Source organism: Terrapene carolina, unplaced genomic scaffold, assembly GCF_002925995.2.
Source record: "Terrapene carolina triunguis isolate 2854851 unplaced genomic scaffold, T_m_triunguis-2.0 Scaffold113, whole genome shotgun sequence".
Taxonomy (NCBI): Eukaryota; Metazoa; Chordata; order Testudines; family Emydidae; genus Terrapene; species Terrapene triunguis.
In genome coordinates, this window is record NW_020664464.1 from 9,288,709 (window position 1) to 9,313,106 (window position 24,398).

The following is a 24,398-nucleotide window of genomic DNA, read 5'->3' on the forward strand; positions in this document are numbered from 1 at the left end:
AATTTTATATCCGTTATATCCTTGAGAGTTGAAGTATGGGGAAAGTAAATTTTAGGGACTTACTAGGTTGACTGTTTGCTTTTTAGTGCTGTTGCAGTGCTGAGAAGACCAGCAAGGTGAAATGGGCAGAGCCCAGCCTTTAGCTTGGAACCACAAAAGCAAAGAGACTATAAGTCAAACTCCATATATAACTTTAATACAGTTTTTTTAATTGAAGTTGTTTTTTTAATGGTAGCATGAAAAAAATGGAAAGGGAGTAAGTGGGATTGGGGAATCTCATCATGCTTTGGGGTTCAATACTACCTCAGACAGAGTTAGACTGATCTGCTTAGATTTATCAGGATCATTTATGGTTCCAAGAAATCATTCACAGCACTCACCATAATAGCTCCCTTGCGTAATAGAAACAGTACTGGGATGGAGTTTATTATACAATCACAATAGCAAATTTGTGGTACATTTCCTTATAAAAAGTAGTTATTTGCCTGCGCAGTAGCTGATTTTTTTAACCTCAAAATCTTGCCATTTTATAACATGAGTAATTTTTATTTACTATTGTTTGCAATTTTTTAATATTAAAAGCTTCTAGTCCACATTATGGATTAATTACAACATTTAATTTAATAATAAGCAATTAAATGTCAGAAATGAGAATCTCTATATTTTTATACACATCATATTTATCTAATAAGTCTATTTGCAAATAAAATATAGAGACAAGAAAACCAAATAGTATAAACCAAACTAACTTTGCTTTTGCTTTTGAAAAATTATAATGTAGTTGTTTAGGACTGAAAAATATATTCAGCTGCCATTAGCCTGGGGAGAAAGATACCTGTGTGACAAAGCATCCAGAACAAAACTTCCTGAAATGTAATGTTGGGACTTCCAAAGGAAGTTAAGTGCCCAATTCTCATTGACTTTCAATAGTAGTTGAGCACCAAATTCTCTCAGACTGCTTTGAAAATGCTAGCCTACAGGAATAGAACAGTGGTATTAGATTTGATTGCCACATATTGACAATCACAATTTTATTTCCTATATTTTTCAAAATGTAACTTACTACGTCTCCCATGCTTTTATTCTACCTTCATCCCCTTGCTTGCTTCTCTCCACTTATTCCTCTCTTTATTTTCCTATAACAGACAATAATATATATTTTCCTGGGATGTTTTTAGTGTCAGTGTAGCCCGGTGGCTGCCACCTGTCTCTCCCTCTCCCTCAGCAGGGCCCCTTTTAAGCAGTCAAAAAAGTTCTAACTACATTCTCAGTCCACAGTCCTTTCATTTCTTCTTCACCAGGCTGGCAACAGAACTCATCAAACGCAAAACTCCAGAAGTCCAAAACAAACACAGTTTTATCTCAATTCCAACTCTACATCTGTTTCTTGGCTTTCCTAACCTTACTACCTCCTGCCTCTGTCAGTCTCAGGTACTTCTCTGAAGTGCGCGCGCACACAGACACAGACACACACACACACACACACTCCCTCCCTCCCTCCCCTGGCAGCTTCCTGCTGCTGTTTCTCTTGGATTACCCACTTCATCCCAGGTGAAATTTATTTTGTAATCCAGGCTGTCTTAGTCCAAGGCTCTCTAGCCCAGGGGCAAGCCACCCTGTTACAGTAAGACTCGTATTTTCCCCCTCTATTCCTTCTACTACCTTATATGTTTCTCCTTCTTTTCTTGCCATATATTGTCTTCTGTACCTCTTCCTCTATACTACTTCATCCCTCACTTCTCACAACACAAAAAACTTTCTCTTTCAAAATCCTATATCTTTTTTCTAATTTATCCCATCATGTTCTGTCCCTCCAACCTCCCACATCATCTCACCTGCCTTCTCATCCGCAGCCACCTGTTCAACATCTGCACACTCACACCTCACACAAGATTTGGCAAGTTGATCAGAAACACAATAGCCAGAGAATGAAATTAAGATGAAGGACAATTGTCTGGTTGAGAAACCACATATCATTCTCCAAACACCTGTAGAATTTGGGGGTCAAATAGTTCCTGTTAGCAGCAGTTCAGCAAGTCAGTACTCAACCCTTGCTGTTATATTTTGTGCTCCAGTGTCAAAGTTTCAATTAAAAAAAATTAAACATCTAGCCCCTTAGGCTGCAAAGATATACTTCAGCATATAAGCCAGATGTAAATCAGTGCTGCAATGTGTACCTGAGTCTCCAGACAGGCTGAAACACTATGGCTTTGAGATGTGTGAACTGCCCTATACATTGCATGGAGTGTTGACTCTGAACCCTAATTAAAACAATATAATATCAACATGCTGACTATTTTACTGCTACTCAAAACATGGAGGAAAGGAGAGTGACAATAATACACCTCTACCCCGATATAATGCGGTAAAGCAGTGCTCCGGGGGGGGGCGGGGCTGCGCACTCCGGCGGATCAAAGCAAGGTCGATATAACGCGGTTTCACCTATAACGCAGTAAGATTTTTTTGGCTCCCAAGGACAGCGTTATATCGGGGTAGAGGTGTATTATAGAATCATAGACATGTAGGACTAGTGCAGTCCCCTGCACTCAAGGCAGGACTATATAATAACTAGACCATTCCTGGCAGGTATTTCTCTAACATGTTCTTAAAAACCTCCATTGATGGAGATTCTACAACCTCGCTAGGCAGTTTGTTCCAGTGCTTAACTAAAGAAAGAAATGCACAGTCTACTATGGGTGGCATCAAAGTTGGCAGAGTTTGGGTTGTAGCCAAAAAAAGGTAGAATAACAACACTATTTTTCTTTTCAGTCTGACCACAGGGGAAAAGGGAGAGTTGGTGGTTTGTCCTGGATTCTGCTCAGCAGCTTCATCTTTTGTAGCTTCTGTTAGCAGATACCTGATAAATATGAAGCCCTTCAAACTCTTCCATCTATTAGAAGGAAAAATTCTTTCTGGTCCCGCACACCCCACAGGTTTCTGGCTGCTTCATGGATTAATGTCCCACACATATTGAATTCAGAGTTAGGCCAATGTTGATGGCAGCTCCAGGACTGAACCCTACCCTTCAGCTCAGGCCACCAAAAGAGGTCTTCTAAAGCTCTAGAAACACTCCAGCAGCCAATTATTAACATTAAGATGACTTGATATAATATATCAATTAACCTTAAGACATAATATGTCTGTCTTCCTTTCAAGAGAAATTTCTGTTTGTATTCTGAGAGACAAGATGGGTGAAGTAATATCTTTTATTGGACTAACTTCTGTTGGTGAAAGAAACAAGTTTTGTGTAAGCTCAAACGCTTGTCTCTTTCACCAACAGAAGTTGGTCTAGTAGCAGATATTACCCTACTTTGTCTCTCAATAAAATTAAAGACAGTCTCTTAACTACAACGCTTAGGGACTGTTATTCATATGGTAATATTAAAAAGTGGACCTCTTCTTCAATAGTGGTGAAGGTGAGAAAGTTTTTCTAATATCTAACCTAAATTTCCCTTGATGCAGATTAAGCCCATTGCTTCTTGTCCTACCTTCAGTGAACATGGAGAACAATTGATCACTGCCCTCTTTATAACAGCCCTTAACATATTGGAAGACTGTTATCAGGTTCCCCCCTCAGTCTTCTTTTCTTAAGACTAAACATGCCCAGTTTTTTTAACCTTTCCTCATAGGTCAGGTTTTCTAAACTTTTTATCATTGTTGTTGCTCTCCTCTGGACTCTCTCCCCTTTGTCCACATCATTCCTAAAGTGTGGCACCCAGAATCGGACACAATACTCCAGCTGAGGTCTCACTAGGGCTGAGTAGTGTGGGACAGTTACCTCCTGTGTCTTACATACGACACTCCTGTAAATACACTCCAGAGTGATATTAGCCACTCTCTTTTTCACAACTATACCACATTGTTGACTCATTAAACTTGTGATCCACTGTAACCACCAGATCCTTTCCCATGGTACTTAGTTATTCTCCACTTAGTGCATTTAAATTTTTCCTTCCTAAGTGAAGTACTTTGCACTTGTCTTTATTGAATTTCATCTTGTTGATTTCAGACCGTTTCTTCAATTTGTCACGGTCATTTTGAATTCTAATCCTATGCGCCAAAGGGCTTGCAACCCTTCCCATCTTGGTGTCATCTGCAGATTTTATAATCTCCACTCCATTATCCAGTTAAAATATTGAATAATACCAGACCCAGTATTGACCCCCGCAGGACCCCACTAGTTATGCCTTCCCAGTTTGACAGCAAGCTATCGATAATTACTCTTTGAGCATGGTCTTTCAACCAATTGTGCACCCACCTTATACTAATTTTATCTAGACCATATTTCCTTAGTTTGCTTATGAGACTGTCAGGTGGGACTAAAGCCTTACTAAAATGAAGATATGTCATGTCTACTGCTTCCCCCCGTCCACTAGGCCATGTCGTAGAAAGAAATTAGGTTGGTTTGGCATGATTTGCTCTTGACAAATTGCTCTTGACACCCTGTTATCCTCCAGGTGCTTACAAATTGATTGTTTCATAATTTGTTCCAGCATATTGTCAGGTATTCTCTCATGCTGCAATGTTGTAGAAAATGCTGTTATTTATATAATATTTATACAACAAGATAGGTATGCATATAGCTTTGCAGGCAAATAAAAATGACAGGCCCTTACCCCAAGTAACATACAGTTTATAGCCTTCCATTGAGATAGGATAGTCAGAGGAAAATAGCTTGCACACACTTGTGCTCTCTCTCACATATATATGTGTGTGTGTCTGTGTGTGATCTCTCTCTCTCTCTCTCTCTCTCTCTCCTACTTTTAATAATAATACTTGTAACTGATTCTCCATTTAATAAGCTTCTTTCTTTAAACATTCTTTGTTTACATAAACATGGAAAATTGAATGTGCTTAGAAAATAGGGTGCTATAGAAAACCCTAAGATAGACATTCAAAAACTTCTGAAGGGAAGGGAGTAAAACAATAATTATGCAGTGTGTACTCATATATATGTATTTATACTTCTGAATTTACTTTGCTACCTGACTCAGCCTCATTTCCCATCCCAAATACCAGAGTTTTGAAATTTTGTTGAAACTTCTTTGGTTCTGATGATTTGCTTTTTCAGACTTGTTGCTGGTAGTGACTGTCTGGAAGTACTTGTGTAGAAAAGTCCAAGTTGGGCAAGGCTTGGATGGGATAAGACTAAAACAAACACCCTTGTCCTCCTCCTTCACCTTCCACTCTACACATACAACCAAGAGGTTTATTGCATTCTCTTTAGGTTTATGTTAGATATACTCTGGAAACTCAAACAGCTTTCTCAAACTTGCCTGTTAACTTTTCAATAATGGCATGAAGCCCCAGGAATATGAACCTTCCCAAGTTGATAAAAGCTGTAATGAGGCAGACAGTACTTGTTTACATTATAGCTTTGTTCACAGCTTGTTTTAATACACTGAAAATCAATTCCATTTACTTCACTGCATACATAAAACAGCGTTACTGTGACATTACCCAGAGGATACTTATCTCAGTTTTGTTGGCATCAGTCCTGGAGGTTAGAAAAGCCCCACTACATCAGCTTTTAAAATGTGACATTTCTCCAAGAAATACTTTGCTTGTGTGTGCTTTGAGGCATGTAAAATGTACATACATTCACAATTCTTTACAAAGAGTTTTCCTTGAAATCATGCATCAATTAGTATAAAAACTATTAGAATAACAATAAAAAAATCACAGCTTATTGTTTTGCAGTAGATGGCAGGACAGTGCTGGTTTGTACAGCCTCATCTGCCAGAGTTTGATTTTGCAAAAACAAAACCAGGGTGGCTCCAGTCTCAGTTCTATTGCAGCCAGATCCCCAAAAGACAGGAGCATGAGGAGGTCAATTAAATTGTTTGCTCTCTATTTTTCAGGCAGCCTTATTCATAAGCTCTGGGTAAACAAAGGGTTTTATTGTCTTTTAGTGTGTCTGTGTCTGCTGTGTGTATGAGAGATATTATTTATGAAGACTTTGTTCTGGGAGTTAATGTGGAGATTTGTGCACAATATTTGGAAATTTGTATTTGCATTTCGTCCACAGAACATTAGGCTGGGAATAAGATGAAAATGTCCACTATTACTACTCCAGTGTAGCTCCAACCATTGTATTTGGAAAAATTCAGCCTCCTGGCTTTACCTTTGGACATATATGAACGTGCTTACATGTAGAATGTTATTGGTAAACCTAACCTGTCACACAGTATGTGGAGAATAGTTATTCTGAGGTCTCCTGGGCAAGCTTTCTCTTTTCCATTGGACAAAAAAGGTCACCTGATATCCTGACTACGTCATAGCAAGTCATGGCGGAGACCTGGCAGACTTAAAGGAACAAAATCCTGTTAGCTTTAGATTGACCCTTTTTCTGACAGTGGATATCTCAGCAGGTTTGTTTTGTTGCTTTGGAGATTAATTTTTGATGTTGTGTCTTGAACTGTCCTCCTTCATACTTAGAAGTTACTCAGAAAGTGGTAGTATACAATTCTGTCTCATCGGCAACAAGTTTCATATGCAGCCTCCCTCAAGAATTTATCACATGTTCTTAAGACTTATCATTATGCTGATGAAATTCAGCTAGGTACTTCTTGTTCCATTAGCCTTGCAGGTCTGTGCTTTGGAAGACTTATTGGGTTCTTATTGCCAACTGGATTCATCACAGCTATCTCATCCCAGGATGGATAAAAATCAATGATTTTTTTAAAAAAAAAATGATTTTTTTTATTTAAATCAGATTTTTTTGATAAAATGCTTTTTGAGGAAAAAACTTATCTAAAGATAGTTTTAATTAAGATACATTATAGCTCAAAGATATCTCATCATGGAATAGGGATTATAAATTCTAATTATATAGTATGAGACAATATATTCATGTAATGTTTCAGAAAAGTTTTGTTAATGAGTTCCAATAGTTCATGGATTAGGGACCCAATCTTATGGGGTTCCACAGGCTTTGTATAGATTATTTAGGTTAATCTTTCCATCTACCCAGTGGGACTCAGTGGTCAGTCTAGATTTAGAAGATCCATCAGAGATGCTTAGTTTTGCAGTTCTCAAACTGTGGATTTGTGTTTCCAGAGGTAACATGCCTGTTAACAGCAAAAATGTGTTTAAATAAATAATATATAGAGGTGAGAAATAACAGACCTCAACTCTATTGTCCCTCTGCAAATTTGTGTACACAGAGTCAATCCCTTACCTCTCTCTAAAAGTGCAAAGTTTCAAAAAGTTAAATGAATAGAAGGTTGTTGGGGGCGGAATAGATCTGGACAAGGAGAAGAAGTCTGGAGATAAATGTGAGAAGCGAGGGACATATGTTTGTTTTGTTAAAATATTATATGTTTGCTGTTGAAGAAAAAAATCCAGAATACTTAACGTTGTTGTTGTTTTAGTTAAATAAAATAATTGAAATGTCTGTCTGGTGATGTTCTCCTCCTAATACAGCATGGCAAGAAAATCCTCCCAATAGTTCACCTCCCAATGACTTCATAAATATCTGCTTCAGTTATCTTTGGTAAATGAAATAACCAAACAATCATTCATTTTCTGATATAGCTGTAAAACTAATCTGAAAAGTTTTCAAAATAAATCACTGTTTCAAAATGTATAGTGTGTACCTTCTAAAAGTGAAACCTACATCTATCTCTGAGTTGTGAAGAATATGTATTAAGGTTATAACAACCAACAAGAATGCACTTTTATGTAGAAAACCATGATTAAATCGAGTCTTCCTGACTAGTGATTTAAATCAAATCCACCCTGTCTCATCCACTACTTTGGAGACAATAAGAAGTGTTGCAGTTCAATAGAAATCATGGCTATAAGAATGTTCTTTCTTTGTTCTTGTCCCCCCACCTCTTAGTGCATTTTCTTGGCATAGCGTTATACAAAATCTATCTACCAATTTTGGTTTGAAATTATAGAAATTCAACTTGCAGAATTGTTCCCTGGTGAAGGTGGCAGTATTTTTTTTCTTATCCTACTGGACTGTTTGATTACTTGGGGAAAAAATCAGCCCATCCCAAAGATGTGGAAATATATTAATGGGTTCTTATTTTTTTTAAGTAGCAATGACTAAGGCTATGTTTTAGTCACGGGTATTTTTAGTAAAAGTCATGGACAGCTCACGGGCCATAAACAAAAATTCACAGGCCTGTGACCTGTCCATGACTTTTACTAAAAATACCTACCATGACTAAAATTTGGGTGGCGGGAGGTGCTCTGGGGGGAGGTCCGCGGGTGCTAGGGGAGTGGGTCGAGGTGACCCGGGACCCCCTCTGGTGCTGGGGGAGAGGGAGCCGGGCCACAGTGCGTGGCAGGAACCCCCCTATTACTTGAGGGGGGGGCCACAGTGCACAACCTGGGACCCCTGCTGGTGCTGGGGGAGGGAGGATTGACGGGGTTCCCTACCCGGCTCCCCGTCCCTGCAACTCCTAAGCAGCGGAGGCAGGAGCCAGGGCAGGGGCTCCTCCGCTGCTCCCACCACAAGCACCGGCTGCCGCAGCTCCCGTTGGCTGGGAACCTCAGCCAATGGGAGCTGCAGGGGCAGGGCCTGCAGGCGCCAGTAGCGCGCAGTGTGGAGACACACACACACACACACTCCAGGTAAGCGCCCCACCAAACCCTAACCCTGAGCCCCCTCTCACACATCCAAACGGCTGCTGCTGGCTGCTGCAGAAGTCACGGAGGTCATGGAAAGTCACGGAATCCATGACTTCCGTGACCTCCATGACAGACTCGCAGCCTTAGCAATAACCCTTGAAATCATTCAAGACACTTGACATCCAAACTAGACTCAAATTAGTTTTGGTTTGCTCTGTTTTCGGAAGGTGATCTAACGCACATAGCTTTCAACTTTGGTTATGAAGGTTATAGACTTTGGGACAACAAAGAGAGTATTCATGTAAATGAGGAGGGATTTTAGCTGGCAAGGACAAACATGTGACATGTTTCTGGGACAGAGTGAGGCATGCAGCTCAAACTATGAGACCAAAAAACAGGTGTTTTTGTATATGACATAGTTTCTCAAATGTGTTCTTTGTGTGGACCACATCTTCATAGAGCACCCTGCACAATAGGACCCTGGCTTCTGAGTGCTACCCAAATACGAACAATAAATATCAATTCTAATACACACTTCCCCTCTCAGTCATGAACACATGGGGTCACCTTCCCTCACATTTGTGATTATACCACATTCTAGTGGCACTTGCTTACATGGTAAAGTAATAGGAGTAAAGTTCGTTTGCATTTTAGCCATTTTTAATGATGATGTTTGTCCTTTTTGGAAACGACTTAATAATTTTGCCCAGTTTTGTTCATTTCATTTTCCTTCCCATCTGTTCTGTTCCTCTCTTTCCCTACACCATCGCCCCCATCCCCATCCTTGCACATGCTTCCTTCCCACCTGGTCCCTTTCTTCTCCTGTCCATGCTTCTCTGTGTCCTGGTACTCCTCTCCCCTCAAAAAGCTGCCCTGACACTTGCCTCCTTTCTCCCACATTCCCTTGGACATATGATCTTGTTGCCCAGTCACCTAACCCCCTTTCTCTGTTGTTCTTGGACATGTTGCCCACCTGTCTTGTCCCCTGTTAGCCTTCAGTTGTAAACAATCTTCCACCAACTGCAGTTTCATTAAAAGCTGCTAACTCAGAGGATAGGTCTTGTTTCCTGACTTCTTCCTTCACCGCAGCAGTCAGTAGTACAGGCAGCTAGGCTGGCTCCAGGAGGGAGTTTGGTTGCGGGAGGGAGCTGGTGCAGGAAGGGGTTTGGGGTGCAGGCTCTGGATGGGCAGCGCTTACCTCAGACGGTTCCCAGAAGTGGCTGCATGTCTAGCAGCAGCTCGTAGGCTCACAGGTGGCTCTGCAGGCTGCACCTGCCTACAAGCACTGCCCCCGCAGCTCCCATTGGCCGCGGTTCCCCGTTCCCGGCCAATGGAAGCTGCGAAGTCCGCGCTCAGGGTGGGGGCAGCGCATAGACAGTCCCTGGCTGCGCCTCCTCCTAGGAGCCGCTACCAGACTTGCCAGCCACTTCTGGGAGCGGCACGGAGCCAGGACAGGTTGGGAGCTTGCCTTAGCCCCGCTGCACCACCGTACTTTTAGCGGCCTAAAATCTCCCGGATTGGCCTCCAGGAGGTAGAGCCCGATAACGGGAGACTCCCGGCCAAACCAGGAGGGTTGGCAACCCTCATCAAAACCACTGTGGTTTTATTCCAAAGTTAAGAATGTTGGTGTCACGTTCAACCATGCCATCTCTACAGAAAACCATGTCAGAAAATATAAAAACAGTTAGGTTGGCATTACTCCACTTACGTTGTAACACTAGGCAAGTACAGTAGTACTTTTGGAGTACTGTGTATTTCAATGGTATCACTAACAGCATTATGGCTCTGTAGCCTTTCAGTGTAAGTCATTTCAGGATTGGGACTTAAGTGCTGGCTTTTACTTAAAAAAGCCACCCCTTTTTAACACTGACCAGAAAACAGCAGGTGCCTCTCTGTTCCTTGTCAGCGTGCAGATCCCAAATATGCTATGATACTGTAGCTATTTTTTCCTGACGTCAGCAGAGAGGTATTGCCAGGAGCTTGTTACACACGTTACCTTGCTAATGCACCTTGTGCCTATCACTCTAGCAACTCCACTGAAAATTACCTCAAATTCATTTCTAAAAACAAATTGCTGCTATAATTAACTTTTTAAACTTGGTCTGTAAGATAAATGTACTCAGACCTATGTGATCGTATTTTAAAGTAACGGTATGCAATTTGCCATTTTGTCTCTTTTGTTACATGCTTAGCTGAATAAGTGCAATATGGGGAGAGGCCTTAGCTACAATACATTTAATCCAAACAAAACAAGTCTCAAGAAATGATAAAAATACACTCACAGTGCCATGTAGTTTTGACCTAAATTGTGTAGACAGTTGCAGCTACTGCTAGCTGTGCGCCTATGCTACTTCTCAGAGGTAGCTATGGTTTTTCTGGCTTTGCACTGGGCCTAATGCCAATTGCCAGGAAATTCCAAATATAAAGATCATTATTACTGTTGCAAATTGAGAAATTAATAAACGAAGAAAATATCTGTTTTAGAAGCACAGCTGTCATCAAGATTTTTTTTTTTTTTTTTTTTTAAGGGAAAGGTCCAGTATTTGAAAACAACTTCCTACAATACATCCGCAAAATGTGTGTGTGCAGCAGTTTGTAGTGCACAGAAAACAGGTAATTGCATTGCAGAAGCTCATTCCAGAGTTTTGTGCACACATGCCTTTGGATGGACTTGCAAATTTTGCAATGCCATTTAGGAGGCTTCTTTGAAAATTTAGCACAGAGAGCCAAGAGGTGAAACAAGTATCCAGGCATGTACAATTTGCTTACAGTAATTGTCTTTTCCTAGCATTTAGGCCCTTATTTTTAGCACCTTGCTCATATTTTTATATGCTTTACATTGAGTTCCTGCTGGATTGGGGTTTAAGGCCCTAATTCAGCAAGGTATTTGAGCACATCAGTATTCCCGTTAGGACTAGATCAGACATGTGCTTAAGTGCCTTGCAGAATCAGGTCCTTAATGACCAGTGCAATAACAAAAAGGAATGAAGAACTGAATTATCCCATGCTATTTGGGACCCTGGAAACTGCTTATTTAAAATAGCCTGGATTTGCTGACTTTCAGAGCATTCAGTGTGGCCCATTTGTTTTACTCGGCCTCTGAGCAGAGTTAGGGTGTCTGAAGTACTGGCTAATGTATTGGAATGGGCTATTTGTATTTAGAATTGTTGCTTAATAGAAGAGGGAAGATGACTGAAATTTGTATTTAGTTTTGTAATTTTAAATAATGGTCAGGTTGCCCCCAACCTGTGTATGCAGGGTTGCCAACCTAAAATTTTATTTTGAGCCTCATGCTATTTCATGTATTTTTAACATCCCAGCTCCTGGAGGCAGATGACTACATGAGAAATCTCAGCTTTCATTTAAAAAATACAGTAAGCTTACAACCTTCATAGCTATTGAGGAAAGTTTAAAGCAGGGGTTCTCAAACTGGGGGTCGGGATCTCTCAGGGGGTCGTGAGGTTATTACATGGGGGGGTCGCGAGCTGTCAGACTCCACCCCAAACCCCACTCTGCATCCAGCATTTATAATGGCGTTAAATATATAAAAAAGTGTTTTTAATTTATAAGGGGAGGGTCGCACTCAGAGGCTTGCTATTTGAAAGGGGTCACCAGTACAAAAGTTTGAGAACCACTGGTTTAAAGATATGATTCAAGCACACCCTGAAGTTTCAAAAAGCAGAGAGCAAATAGAAAAAACAAACAAACCAAAAATATTAATTTTTTTGCAAATGTCATGATTTTAAAGAAAATTTCATGATGATTTGGGGCCTGTCTTGTGATTTTTGAATGTTTGAGATTGGCAGTACTGTTACGGATGTTTTTTTGTTATTCTAAATCAAAGATAAAATAAATTTGGAATGTTCTATAGGTTTACAACAGTCAGATTTGAAAACTGTACACGTTGGGATTTATTTTTTAACATTGTGCGATCATCTCTTTTTTTTTAATGTTACTTTTCATAATCTCATATTTCACTTATACAGCCCCCCTCAACATTTAAAAATACTCAGTCCAATGACAAAGTACTAAACAATTCTGAGTTAAGAGAATCAGACCATCCTTAATTTAAACAATCCTTATTCTTGGGAATAAGGAAAGAAAGGGAGAGGCAGTTATGTAATGTTAAAATAATATAAAACTATACTGTTGTTATACAATTAATTAAAATTATAGTTATATTGATAATGATTATTTATTGTAATGACACTCAGTAGTGTTCTAGGCACTTCCTAATACAAATAAAAAGACATGATTCCTCCTCAGAGCTTACAGACATTTCAGACATGATGCAGAGAGGGGTTAACAAAACAATAGGGACAGGCAGGGAAAAAAGGATCATGTCAACTTCAATAATGCCATGTGCCTACTCAACAAAGGTGGTGCACAGATTGATGGAATACATTTTCACTGTGTTTTAAATAAGGTTAATTAATAAACAAAATAAGTAGATGACTTAGTTTATTACAGAGGTTTTCAAACTGTGGGCCATGCCCCACTAGGGGGATGTGAAGGAACGTTCCGGGGGGGGGGGGGGGGGCCAGGCGGGTGGCAACGCTAGGTGGCTTGGGCCAGCCCCGTGTGGTAGGGCTCGGGGAGGGAGCACCACCTCACCCACTGACTCACCTCAGCGGCCCACCCACCCACCCAGTGTCAATATCTGCCGCAGCCATGCCAATTTCTGCTCCTGGCAACCTCCACACCCAGTGCTGGCTCCTCCCCTAGAGACTGTCACATGCGCTTTCCCTCACCCTGAAAACCCAAGAGGGGGAGGGGCAAATATAATTTCTATTTTTGTCTGAGTTGGGGGGGGGCAAAACCAAAAATTGCAATTCAGAGGGGAGGTCTCCACTCAAGAAGATTGAGAACCGCTGGTTCATTGCATTGGAGAAGACATGGGTCTTCGGGAGGGATTTAATAAGGAAATGGCACTCACTGTACAGAACAGCACAGGAAGGAAATTCTATGTTTTACTGCTGGAGGCAGACCTCCTGTTGCAGGATCTGGGGAAAGATACATGTAAGCTTCCTCAAAGTAATGCAGAAGAGGATGTTGTCATAATATTGCATGAAACAGGAAGGGCAGCTGATCATTAACAAAAGAGTGAAAGTGATTGTATCCAACCTGTGGTCAAGTGCAGAAAATAAACAAAAATATTTTTCTTCTTCGAATGCTGGTCCCTGTGTGTATTCCACTATAGATGCGCACATGTGCTCCATGCACCCAGCATTGGAGAATTCTTGAAAGCAGTGTCTGTTGGTCCAAGCATGTGCCCCTGCCTTCCTCATATTTCCAACCAAAGGTACAAAGGGTGAACTGGACCCCAACTGCCTCTCCAGTTCTTACCACATGGTCTGGGTTGGAACCTCCAGTGTCCAGAACTTTCCTTCAATTTCTTTAATCTGTAAAATACTACAGAAATTGTCTTAGTGCCTTTTTGGATATAGTTCTCTATAGATAGTAAGGGTTTATTAGTTTTTATAGCTTTTAGCAGAATTTATTTTTAGTTAGATAGATTCCTTGCTTTGGGGAACTCCCCTTCCCCTGTACCCCATTATGGGTATTGGACTATGCCCAGAACTCTGGGCTTCAAAAGCTGTGTCCTGACCCCATTCCTTTTCAGTCAGCGACCACCACTGGTGCTGTTTGTACTGTCATAGGGAGGCAAACGTCACAGCTAGGTGTAACATCTGCCACTCTTTCCCTCACCCTACCTGTAAGGAGAAAGGAACTCTGGCTTAGAAAACACCTCCTGGGAGAAGGCCATGTCTGACCCAGGCCGAGGAACCCCCCCGTACACCTGCCTGAATCGACATGGAGCATGCCTTCCACCACGAGGTCCGACTCTGTTGCAGGGGAATCCATACCCACAGCTCCCTCCTCCCCCAGTTGGGGTCTCATTGGGGAGGCAGAGAATGCTTGTACAAGCATAAGAGCATGTCTCCTCCTAAGTCTGCTTCAAAGACATCCAGCACAGCTCTGCTCGTTCAACCCCTAAGGATTTAGTACTTCCTAAGTCTGAAGGCCACAACTCTAAATCCCGTAAAGCCCAGGGGTCTACTGGTACCAGACCCCCTGCCAGCGACATCTTCTCCACTGGTACCCTCCAAGTCAAAAAAACAGTATCTGTCAGTTCTGACACAATCAGCTTCTGCCACCAGTGGTACCCTTGCAGTCTAATACTCCAGCCACATGGAGCCTCCCAGTCTGTCCTCTGACCCCTTCAACATGACTGCTTCAAAATCTTTATGCCAACCAGGGAATTTCCATTATTTATTATTATTTATTTATTTGTTTGTATTACCATAGCACTTAGAAGACATGACAACGAAAATCCCCCACTGTCCTTTTAAGATAGTTTCCAGAGACACAAAAGGGACTTTTCCTGGGCCAAGGATCTGGACCATATAACAAAGTGCCTTTAAATCATTGTCCCTTTAAAACCCATGCAGGTGCACACTATTACATAACTTATTTAAACTCCCACTATGCCAATCGCATACCACAACTGAGGTTTTTAAAGTGGGCCACAGCAAATTGATTATGCTACTTAGAGTTTGGTTCTCCAAAAATTCCTCCTCCTCATGAGCTGCTTCTGTATTTGGGAATGTAGTGAATATAATGCTCTCTTTGTAGACTATTTACAGCTCATTCAGTCCTATGAATGAAGATTTCCTTTCCTGAGGCCTAACAAAAAAACCACAAAGCTACTTGTGTTTTGGACTACTGGTTTGTTGGTTGGTTTTTAGTGTTTCAAGCTTTTTTGGGGTGTTTTTGGTTTTTGTTTTGTTTTTAAAAAATTGGTATTTCAGGAGTTCCAGTTTGTTCACTCTGTTCTCAGCATAAAAACCCAAGGGCCTGATCCAACTCTCATCAAACCCTTTGGCTTATCAACTGAAATTAGTGATTTTTTTCAGTGTTTTCAGGATAGCTCTGGAGCTATATGTTAAATTTGTCTTAGATTCACTGTTAAAAATATCTTTCTGGATTTGTAGTGTTTTCTTACATTGCAAATTTATTTTCACTTTAAGCTCTTATGACTGAAAACACAAAGAGGACAGTCTGATAATTCCTCTAGCTGCCTCCCAGGCCTAACAGATTAATTCTTGTTTGTTTTTATTCTTGTGTTCTACTTTAAAGCAAATGTATTTTTTGTTTCCATCATTGTTCATAACCATTTACTTCCATTATTTTTTAACAAGTGATTCAAAGTAGGGCTGTCAAGCGATTAAAAAAATTAATCTTGATTAAAAAAATTAATCATGATTAATCACGTGATTAATCAAATTTATCACGTGATTAATTGCACTGTTAAACAATAATAGAATACAATTTTTTAAAATATTTTTGGATGTTTTCTACATTTTCAAATATATTGATTCAGTTACAACACAAAATACAAAGTGTACAGTGCTCACTTTATATGTATTTTTGATTGCAAGTATTTGCACTGTAAAAAAACAAGAGAAATAGTATTTTTCAATTCACCTAATACAAGTACTATAGTGTAATCTCTTTATCGTGAACGTTGAATTTACAAATCTAGAATTATGTACAATAAAAACTGCAGTCAAAAATAAAATCATGTAAAAATTTTGAGCCTGCATGTTCACTCAGTCCTACTTCTTGTTCATCCAATCACTCAGACAAACAAGTTTGTTTACATTTGCAGGAGATAATGCTGCCCACTTCTGTTTACAACATCACCTGAAAGTGAGAACAGGCGCTCTCATGGCACGGTTGTAGCCGGCATCGCAAGATATTTATGTGCCACATTCCTATGTCCCTTCATGCTTCAACCACCATTCCAGGGGACATGCATCCATGCTGATGATGGGTTCTGCTCGATAGCAATCCAAAGCAGTGTGGACCGACATATGTTCAGTTTCATTATCTGAGTCAGATGCCACCAGCAGAAGGTTGAATTTCTTTTTGTTGATTCGGGTTCTGTAGTTTCCGCATCGAAGTGTTGTTCGTTTAAGACTTCTGAAAGCATGCTCCACACCTCGTCCCTCTCAGATTTTGGAAGGCACTTCAGATTCTTAAACCTTGGCTCGAATGCTGTAGCTATCTTTAGAAATCTCACATCGGTACCTTCTTCAACATGTGCTGGGTCCTCATCCGAGACTTCTATAACATGAAATATATGGCAGAATACGGGTAAAACAGAGCAAGGGACATACAAGTCTCCCCCAAGGAGTTCAGTCACAAATTTAATTAACATGTTCTTTTTTTTAATGAGGGTCATCAGCATGGAAATATGTCCTCTGGAATGGTGGCCGAAGCATGAAGCTGCATACGAATATTTAGCATATCTAGCACATAAATACCTTGCAATGCTGGCTACAAAAGTGCCATGCAAATGCCTGTTCTCACTTTCTGGTGACATTGCAAATAAGAGGGCAGCATTATCTCCTGTAAATGTAAACAAACTTGGTTGTCTTAGCCATTGGCTGAACAAGAACTAGGACTGAATGGACTTGTAGGTTCTAAAGTTTTACATTGTTTTGTTTTTGAGTGCAGTTATGTAACAAAAGAAATCTACATTTGTAAGTTGCACTTTCACAACAAAGAGATTGCACTACAGTACTTGTATGAGACGAATTGAAAAATACTATTTCTTTTATCATTTTTACAATGCAAATATTTGTAATCAAAAACAATATACGCTTTGATTTTAGTTACAACACAAAATACAATATATATGAAAGTGGAGAAAAACATCCAAAATATTTAATACATTTCAATTGGTATTCCAGTGTTTAACAGTGCGATTAAAACCGTGATTGAATCTTGGGTGCTCTTGGGGTGGAGGCGCTCCAGGGGTGCTACGGGTGCTCTGGGGCAGGGGATGGCGGCGCGCGGCCCAGGACTGCTGCTGGTGCTCACAGGGGAGGGGCAGTGGCATGTGGCCCAGAGAGGTGGGGGGGCTGAGAGCACTGCTACTGCTGGGGGAGAGGGGGCAGTGGCCCGAGACTGCCCCAGCTGCAGCAGCAGGTGCGGCTGGCTTGGGGATCACACAAGCTGCTCAGGGCAGCCCTGGGGTCAGTCGCATTGGCTGCTGCAGAAGTCATGGAGGTCCCAGAAAGTCACGGAATTCATGACTTCCGTGACAGACTTGCAGCCTTAATCATAATGGTCCCTTCTGGCCAGGGTGGATTTGATTTAAATCATGATTTAAATCACTCAGGAAGATTCGATTTAATCATGGTTTTCTACATAAAAGTGCATTCTTGTTGGTTGTTATAACCTTAATACATATTCTTCACAACTCAGAGATAGATGTAGGTTTCATTTTTAGAAGGTACACACTATACTTTTTTAAGTGATTTATTTTGAAAACTTTTCAGATTAGTTTTACAGCTATATCAGAAAATGAATGATTGATTGGTTATTTCATTTACCAAAGGTAATTGAAGCAGATATTTATGAAATCATTGGAAGGTGAACTAGCTCCAGTTCAACAGGCAATTAATATTTGGAGGATTTTCTTGCTATGCTGTAAAAGGAGGAGAACATCACCAGACAGACATTTTAAATTGTTTTATTTAACTAAAACAACAACGTTATGTATTCTGGATTTTTTTCTTCAACAGCAAACATATAATATTTTAACAAAACAAGCATATGAATTTTTGAATTTAGTTAAACATTAAAGTTTTTTAAAATCAGGTTTGTTTTTGTCAAATTGTTTTTAACTAAAATAGTGTAATGAATTTTTTTAGAAAACAAAATAAAAAATTAAATCAACTATGTCAGCCAGGTCAACATGAGAAACTTAAAATATTGGCTTCTGCAGCTAACTCAGTCATCTTCACCTTCATTTTCGTGTTTTGTTCGTAATCTGGAAAAGAAAAACAAGCTTTCCTGCTTTTTCAGGTCCCAAACGATTTCTCAATTTGGAATGAATTAGTCCAAAGGAAGAAAATATTCTTTCTACACCGGCAGAAGAAGCTACTGCTGTTAAAAGTGAGACTATCACTTCAACGGTCTCTGAATCCAAGTGCTTAAGTGACTTCCCACCAGTTCACTGGTGTGACTTTCTTTAAAACATCATCAGCAAACATATATTTCTTGAATGGTTCTTATTCCCAAACTGGGTCTCTTTTACGGCCTGCTGCCATTATAGGTTTTCCCTTCTAGTGAGAGAATGGTATGGTAGATCTCAAATCAATGAAGGCTACACTCAGAAAGACCTCAAGACTTCTGGAATATGCTGCTCAAACAGTTTCACTTTTGTTTATATTGCCTGTCCCTCCCTTCTCACATTTATCTCCAGACTTCTTCTCCTTGTCCAGATCTATTCCGCCCCCAACAATCTTCTATTTACTGAACTTTTTGAAACTTTGCACTTTTAGAGAGAGGTAAGGGATTGACTCTGTGTACACAAATTTGCAGAGGGACAATAGGGTTGAGGTCTGTTATTTCTCACCTCTCTATATTTTTTTATTTATTTTAAAACATTTTTGCTGTTAACTAGGGTTACCATATTTCCACAAGCAAAAAAGAGGACACGGGGGGGGGGGGAGGAGCCCCGCTCTAGCCCCGCCCCCGCCCCGCCCCCATCCATTCCCTCCCACTTCCCACCCCCTGATTGCCCCCCTCAGAACCCCCAACCCCCCCCCGCTCCTTGTCCCCTGACTGCCCCCTCCTGGGACCCCTGCCACTAACTGCCCCCTAGGACCCCACCCCCTATCTAAGCCGCCCTGCTTCTTGTCCCCTGACTGCCCCCTCCTGAGAACCCCCTACGACCCTACCTGTCCTGACTGCCCCGACCCTTATCCACACCCCCACCCCATATTCACACCCCCGCCTCCAGACAGACCCCCAGGGACTCCCATGCCCTATCCAACTGCTCCACGGCCCCTGACAGGACCCCCAGAACTCCAACCCCCTCTGCTACCTGCCTGCCTCGACCCCCTCCACACCCCTGCCCCCCTGACAGCCCCCCCAGAACCCCAGACCCATCTAACCCCCCCTGCTCCCTGTCCCTGACTGTCCCAACCCCTCTCCACACCTCTGCCCCCCGACAGCCCCCCCAGAACCCCCGACCTATCTAACCCCCCCGCTCCCTGTCCCTGACTGTCCCAACCCCTCTCCACACCCCTGCCCCCCTGACAGCCCCCCCAAACTCCCGACCCATCCAACCCCCCTTCCCTGTCCCCTGATCAGGGCCGGCTTTAAAGAGCCCAGGAATCGGACTGCACTCCGGCCGGAGCTCTGACCAGGGCTGCGCGGCTTGGGGCCGGGCCGGAGGTGCTCAGCTGGGGCTGGGCTGGCGCGCTCGGCCGGAACCGGGGTCGCCGCCCTGGGGCCGGAACCGGGGCCAGAGCCGTTGGGGCCCGAGCTGGGCTGGAGCCGCTGGGGCCGCCGGGCGCCGCTCGGCCCGGGCCGCACCTCCCCAGAGCTCTGCTCCTCGCGCCCCCTGCCCCAGCTTACCTGCTGCTGCCTCCCGCTTGCCCCTGCTTCTTTTCAGACTTCCCGCGAAGATCTGATTCGCGGAAGCAGGGGAGGGGGAGGAGCAGGTGGGCGGAGCGTTCAGGGCAGGGGAGGAGGAGGAAGACAGCTGCGGGGCCGGACAGCGTGGTAAGGCTGCAGGGGATGGGGGGAGCCGGGAAGGGGCTTTGGGTGCCCAGCGGCGCTTGGCCGCCGGTTTTCTGTCTATAAATAGCCGACCGGGGGGAAATCCCGGACATTTTTAGATTTTTAAAAATCCCCTCCCCGGACGGCTATTTATAGATCGAAAAGCTGGACGTGTCCGGGGAAAGCCGGACATGTCCGGGGAAATCCGGACGTATGGTAGCCCTACTGTTAACAAGCATGTTACCTCTGGAGACACAAATCCATAGTTTGAGAACTGCAAAACTAAGCATCTCTGATGGTATCTTCTAGACCAGGGGTGGGCAAACTACGGCCTGCGGGCTGGATCCGGCCCCTGGGGCTTTGGATCTGGCCCGCGGGATTGCCCCCCATGGTGCCGCAGGCCCCGTGCCACTTTCAGCAGCAGCCGGCCCAATGTCCCTCTGGCCCTTGCCTCCAGGCACTGCCCCCCGCAGCTCCCATTGGCTACGAACGGGGAACCGCAGCCAATGGGAGCTTTGTGGGAGGTACCTGGAGGCGCGGCAAGGGCAGCGCACACGGAGCCCTCCGTCCTCCCTCCCCCAGGGGCCGTAGAGCTTCCTGGAGCAACACGGGGCTGGGGACAGGGCAGGCATTCAGGGAGCCTGCCCTGGCCCCGGTGCGTGCCGCTGCCACCCCAGAGCCCGAACACCTCCTGCACCCCGCCCCCCAACTCCCTGCCCTAAGCCCCCTGCCTGCACCCCGCACCCCTCCTGCACCCCAACCTCCTGCCCTGAGCCCCCGCTGCACCCCGCACTCCTCCTGCACCCCAACCCCCTTCCCTGAGCCCCCTCATACACCCCGCACCCCTCCTCTGCCCCAATCCCTTGCCCTGAGCCCCTTCCTGCACACACCACATTCCCTCCCGCACCCCAACCCCCTGCCCCGGCCCTGCATACAATTTCTCCACCCAGATGTGGCCCTCGGCCCAAAAAGTTTGCCCACCCCTGTTCTAGACTGAGCACTGAGTCCCATTGGGTAGATAGAAAGATTAACCTAAATAATCTATACAGAAGCTCCTGGAACCCCATAAAATTGGGTTCCTAATCCATGAACTATTGGAACTCATTTACAAAACTTTTCTTAAACATTACATGAATATATTGTCTCATACTATAGAATTACAGTAACTCCTCACTTAATGTTGTAGTTATGTTCCTGAAAAATGCGATTTTAAGCTAAACGATATTAAGCAAATCCAATTTCCCCCATAAGAATTAATGTAAATAGGGGGGGTTAGGTTCCCAGGAAACTTTTTTTTCCAGACAAAAAGCATTATATACATTTTAAACAAGCAATTTAATACAGATATAAATTTTAACCAATTTTAAAGAAACAATTGAATACAGTAACTCCCCACTTAACGTCCTCTCGCTTAACCTCCACCCCTTCCCACAAGCCCTCACCCTTAACCCACCTCTTCTCCCCCACCCCGCTCCACCTCCTCCCCCTTTACTCCGCACGCCGTGTCCTCGCTCCTCCTACCCATGGCAATCAGCTGGTTTGCCGCGTTCAGGAGGCTGGGGAGGGAGGGAGGGGGGAGGCTGCGTGCCGCATCCTCGCTCCTCCCCCCAGCCTCCTCAACACCACAAGACAGCTGATTGCCGCAGGCAGGAGGCGGGGTAGCAGGGGGAAGGCGCTGATCCGTGGGGTCCACCGGCGGGCAGGAGGCGCTGGGGGGGAGGCTTAGGGTAGCTGATAGGGGAAACTGCCAGCCGTGGACAAAGCAGGCGGCCAAACGACATTATAGGGGAGCATTGCACAACTTTAAACAAGCATGTTCTGTAATGGAACAGGGACGTAACAGCGAAAAAACGTTAAGCGAGAGGACATTAAGTGGGGAGTTACTGTAGAATTTATAATCCCTATTCCATGATAAATTATAGCTCAAAGATACCTTAGTTTTATTTAAGGTATCTTTAGATAGGTTTTTTCCTCAAAAAGCATTTTATCAAAAAAAAAAAATCCGATTTAAATTAAAAAAAATCAGTTTTTTAAATTTTTTTTTTTTAAATCATTGATTTTTATCCACCCTGCTTCTGGCCTTAAAATCTGTGAATTGTCCACAATCTTGAGGGTATATCTTTTTGTTCTGGCTCTGGCCAGTTGTATGTTTCCTAGGGAGTCCATTTGTCTTCCTAAAGTTTCCTAACCAGACATTGATCTACATTAAGTCAATTCACCTTTGTTTTAGAGCAGTTCAGGATTTTCGGGTATGTGTATCTAGCTATCTGCTGTGCCTGTCTTTGTGTGTGCTCCCATATATAGATACAGTAGAAAAACGTGCAAATCTATTTGAACACCTCTTTCTATACATCAGGTAATTAATATCTACATTTGTATATAGAATTACACAGTTTTATCTTTCTGATTTTTTTGGTCTTGTTTTTAAAAGTGTTGAGTACTTATGTGGGTTGAATCTAGGAATTCCTTAGGAGAAAGCCAAGCATAATCTGTTGAAAAGGAAAATAGTAATACAGAGACACTTGTGGTAGGATTTCTTTGCCAACATCCAGTCTGTAATGGCATTTTGTTAAGAGCAGGGTGGGAAGAATGGTGAACTTCCTTGCACCCTCCTCCTCCCCCCCCCTTTTTTTTTACCTATACTCTATTTCTGTTACACTTCTTCCGACCCCACTCCCCCATTTCCCTTCCTCACCTAGCCCTGCTCCTTCCCTCAGTGGGATTATGGTGTCACTGTCTTGCGTTCCTGTTGTTTCTCCCTGTCTGTAGCTATCTTAACGACCTGGACCGTATAGCAGAACCTGCCTATCTGCCCACCCAACAAGATGTGCTTAGAGTTCGAGTCCCAACAACAGGGATCATTGAATATCCATTCGACTTACAAAGCGTCATTTTCAGGTAGAAAACAAGAAAAAATGCTTAATACATTTCTTTTTGTTTTTATCATTTGTTAGTTATATAAAATATCACATACTGGTTAAAAAAAAAAGCGTGTAAACATAAAATAATTCTGCACTTTAGTTATTTGTTTGATCATTTTGTTTCTTCGTTATTGTACACAAGTTGTTACCAATTGTCTATAAGGAATAAGTAAAGAGATCAAGAGAGGGAGAGAAAATAAACCTGTGTATGTTTTAATTCAGTTCTTATGGTCATAGTGGAATAATTTGGAACTGGTTTTTAAAAAAATATTTATAGCAATGTTTAATTACAAATTATATGTATGTTAACATATATAAACCAAAGTCCATTGTGCATCCTCGTTTCCTATTTATTAGATGAAGTGCAAAGATAAACTTAGAGGGCTTGATTTTTAATGAGTAGTTCACATATTTGCAAGCTTACTTTTACTTGTACAAATAATTTTACACACAGTTAATTTCAAGTGCAAATGCTGTCACTGAAAAATATAAATACTTGATTGCACCTGCAAATTAAACATCTAAGTAAGAGCTTTTGGGCTGATAATTGTGGGTGCAAAACTTTGCCTGCAAAAGAGAGATTGAGTTGAGGCTCTTTTTGAGTTCAGGATGAGAATCAACTTTAAACTCTGAAAATGCTTGTTTTATGTTATGTGCCCAAATTTTTTTAGCTCATGTTCATTGTTTTCAGTAGGAATACTCAATACCTTATATGCATTTCACTACTCCTCCTCCATATCTGTGTCACCAAGTGCTAAAGTTTTTAAATGAATACAGAATAATGGGGTGTTACAATTACAAATTCAAAATGCAAAAAAGGACATTTATGCTATCATACTGAATTTCAGTCAGTTATATGCTCATTCCATCATATTCTTCAAGTGACTAAAGTGTAATAGGAGTAGTATAATTTTTTTCTGATTGTATTTAATTATTTTTAATTGTAACACTGTGTCATTTTTAAGCAGTTGATACTGAAGGAATGGATGAACCACTATCCATATGAAGGACTAACTTCTGTTCTTGGCAGAAATTGAAAAAACATCTTAGGCACTTTCAATAAAACATGTTTTTCAAATTTTATGTTGATTCTAAGTTTATTTATGTGTCACATGCTCACATATCCCATCCAAAAGATTAAATTACTTCAGTTTAATGTTCGTTTTCAAATTTATTTCTCACTAGATCATCTGTCCCCCCATATATATTGATTTGTTATCTTTTGAAAATTATTTGCTACTTCCTCAAAAAGAACAGGAGTACTTGTGGCACCTTAGAGACTAACAAATTTGTTAGTCTCTAAGGTGCCAC

At 42.1% G+C, this 24,398-nt stretch overlaps 1 protein-coding gene across 1 annotated transcript in view; it reads left to right on the forward strand.

Annotated features, from left to right (window-relative positions):
* LOC115271144 (guanine nucleotide-binding protein G(q) subunit alpha-like) overlaps positions 1–24,398 on the forward strand; it is a 206,150-nt gene that overhangs the window by 137,721 nt on the left and 44,031 nt on the right. The window contains exon 4 of the mRNA XM_029911691.1: positions 22,936–23,064. Coding sequence (XP_029767551.1) covers positions 22,936–23,064 — 129 coding nt within the window. The remainder of the gene's footprint in view (positions 1–22,935; positions 23,065–24,398) is intronic.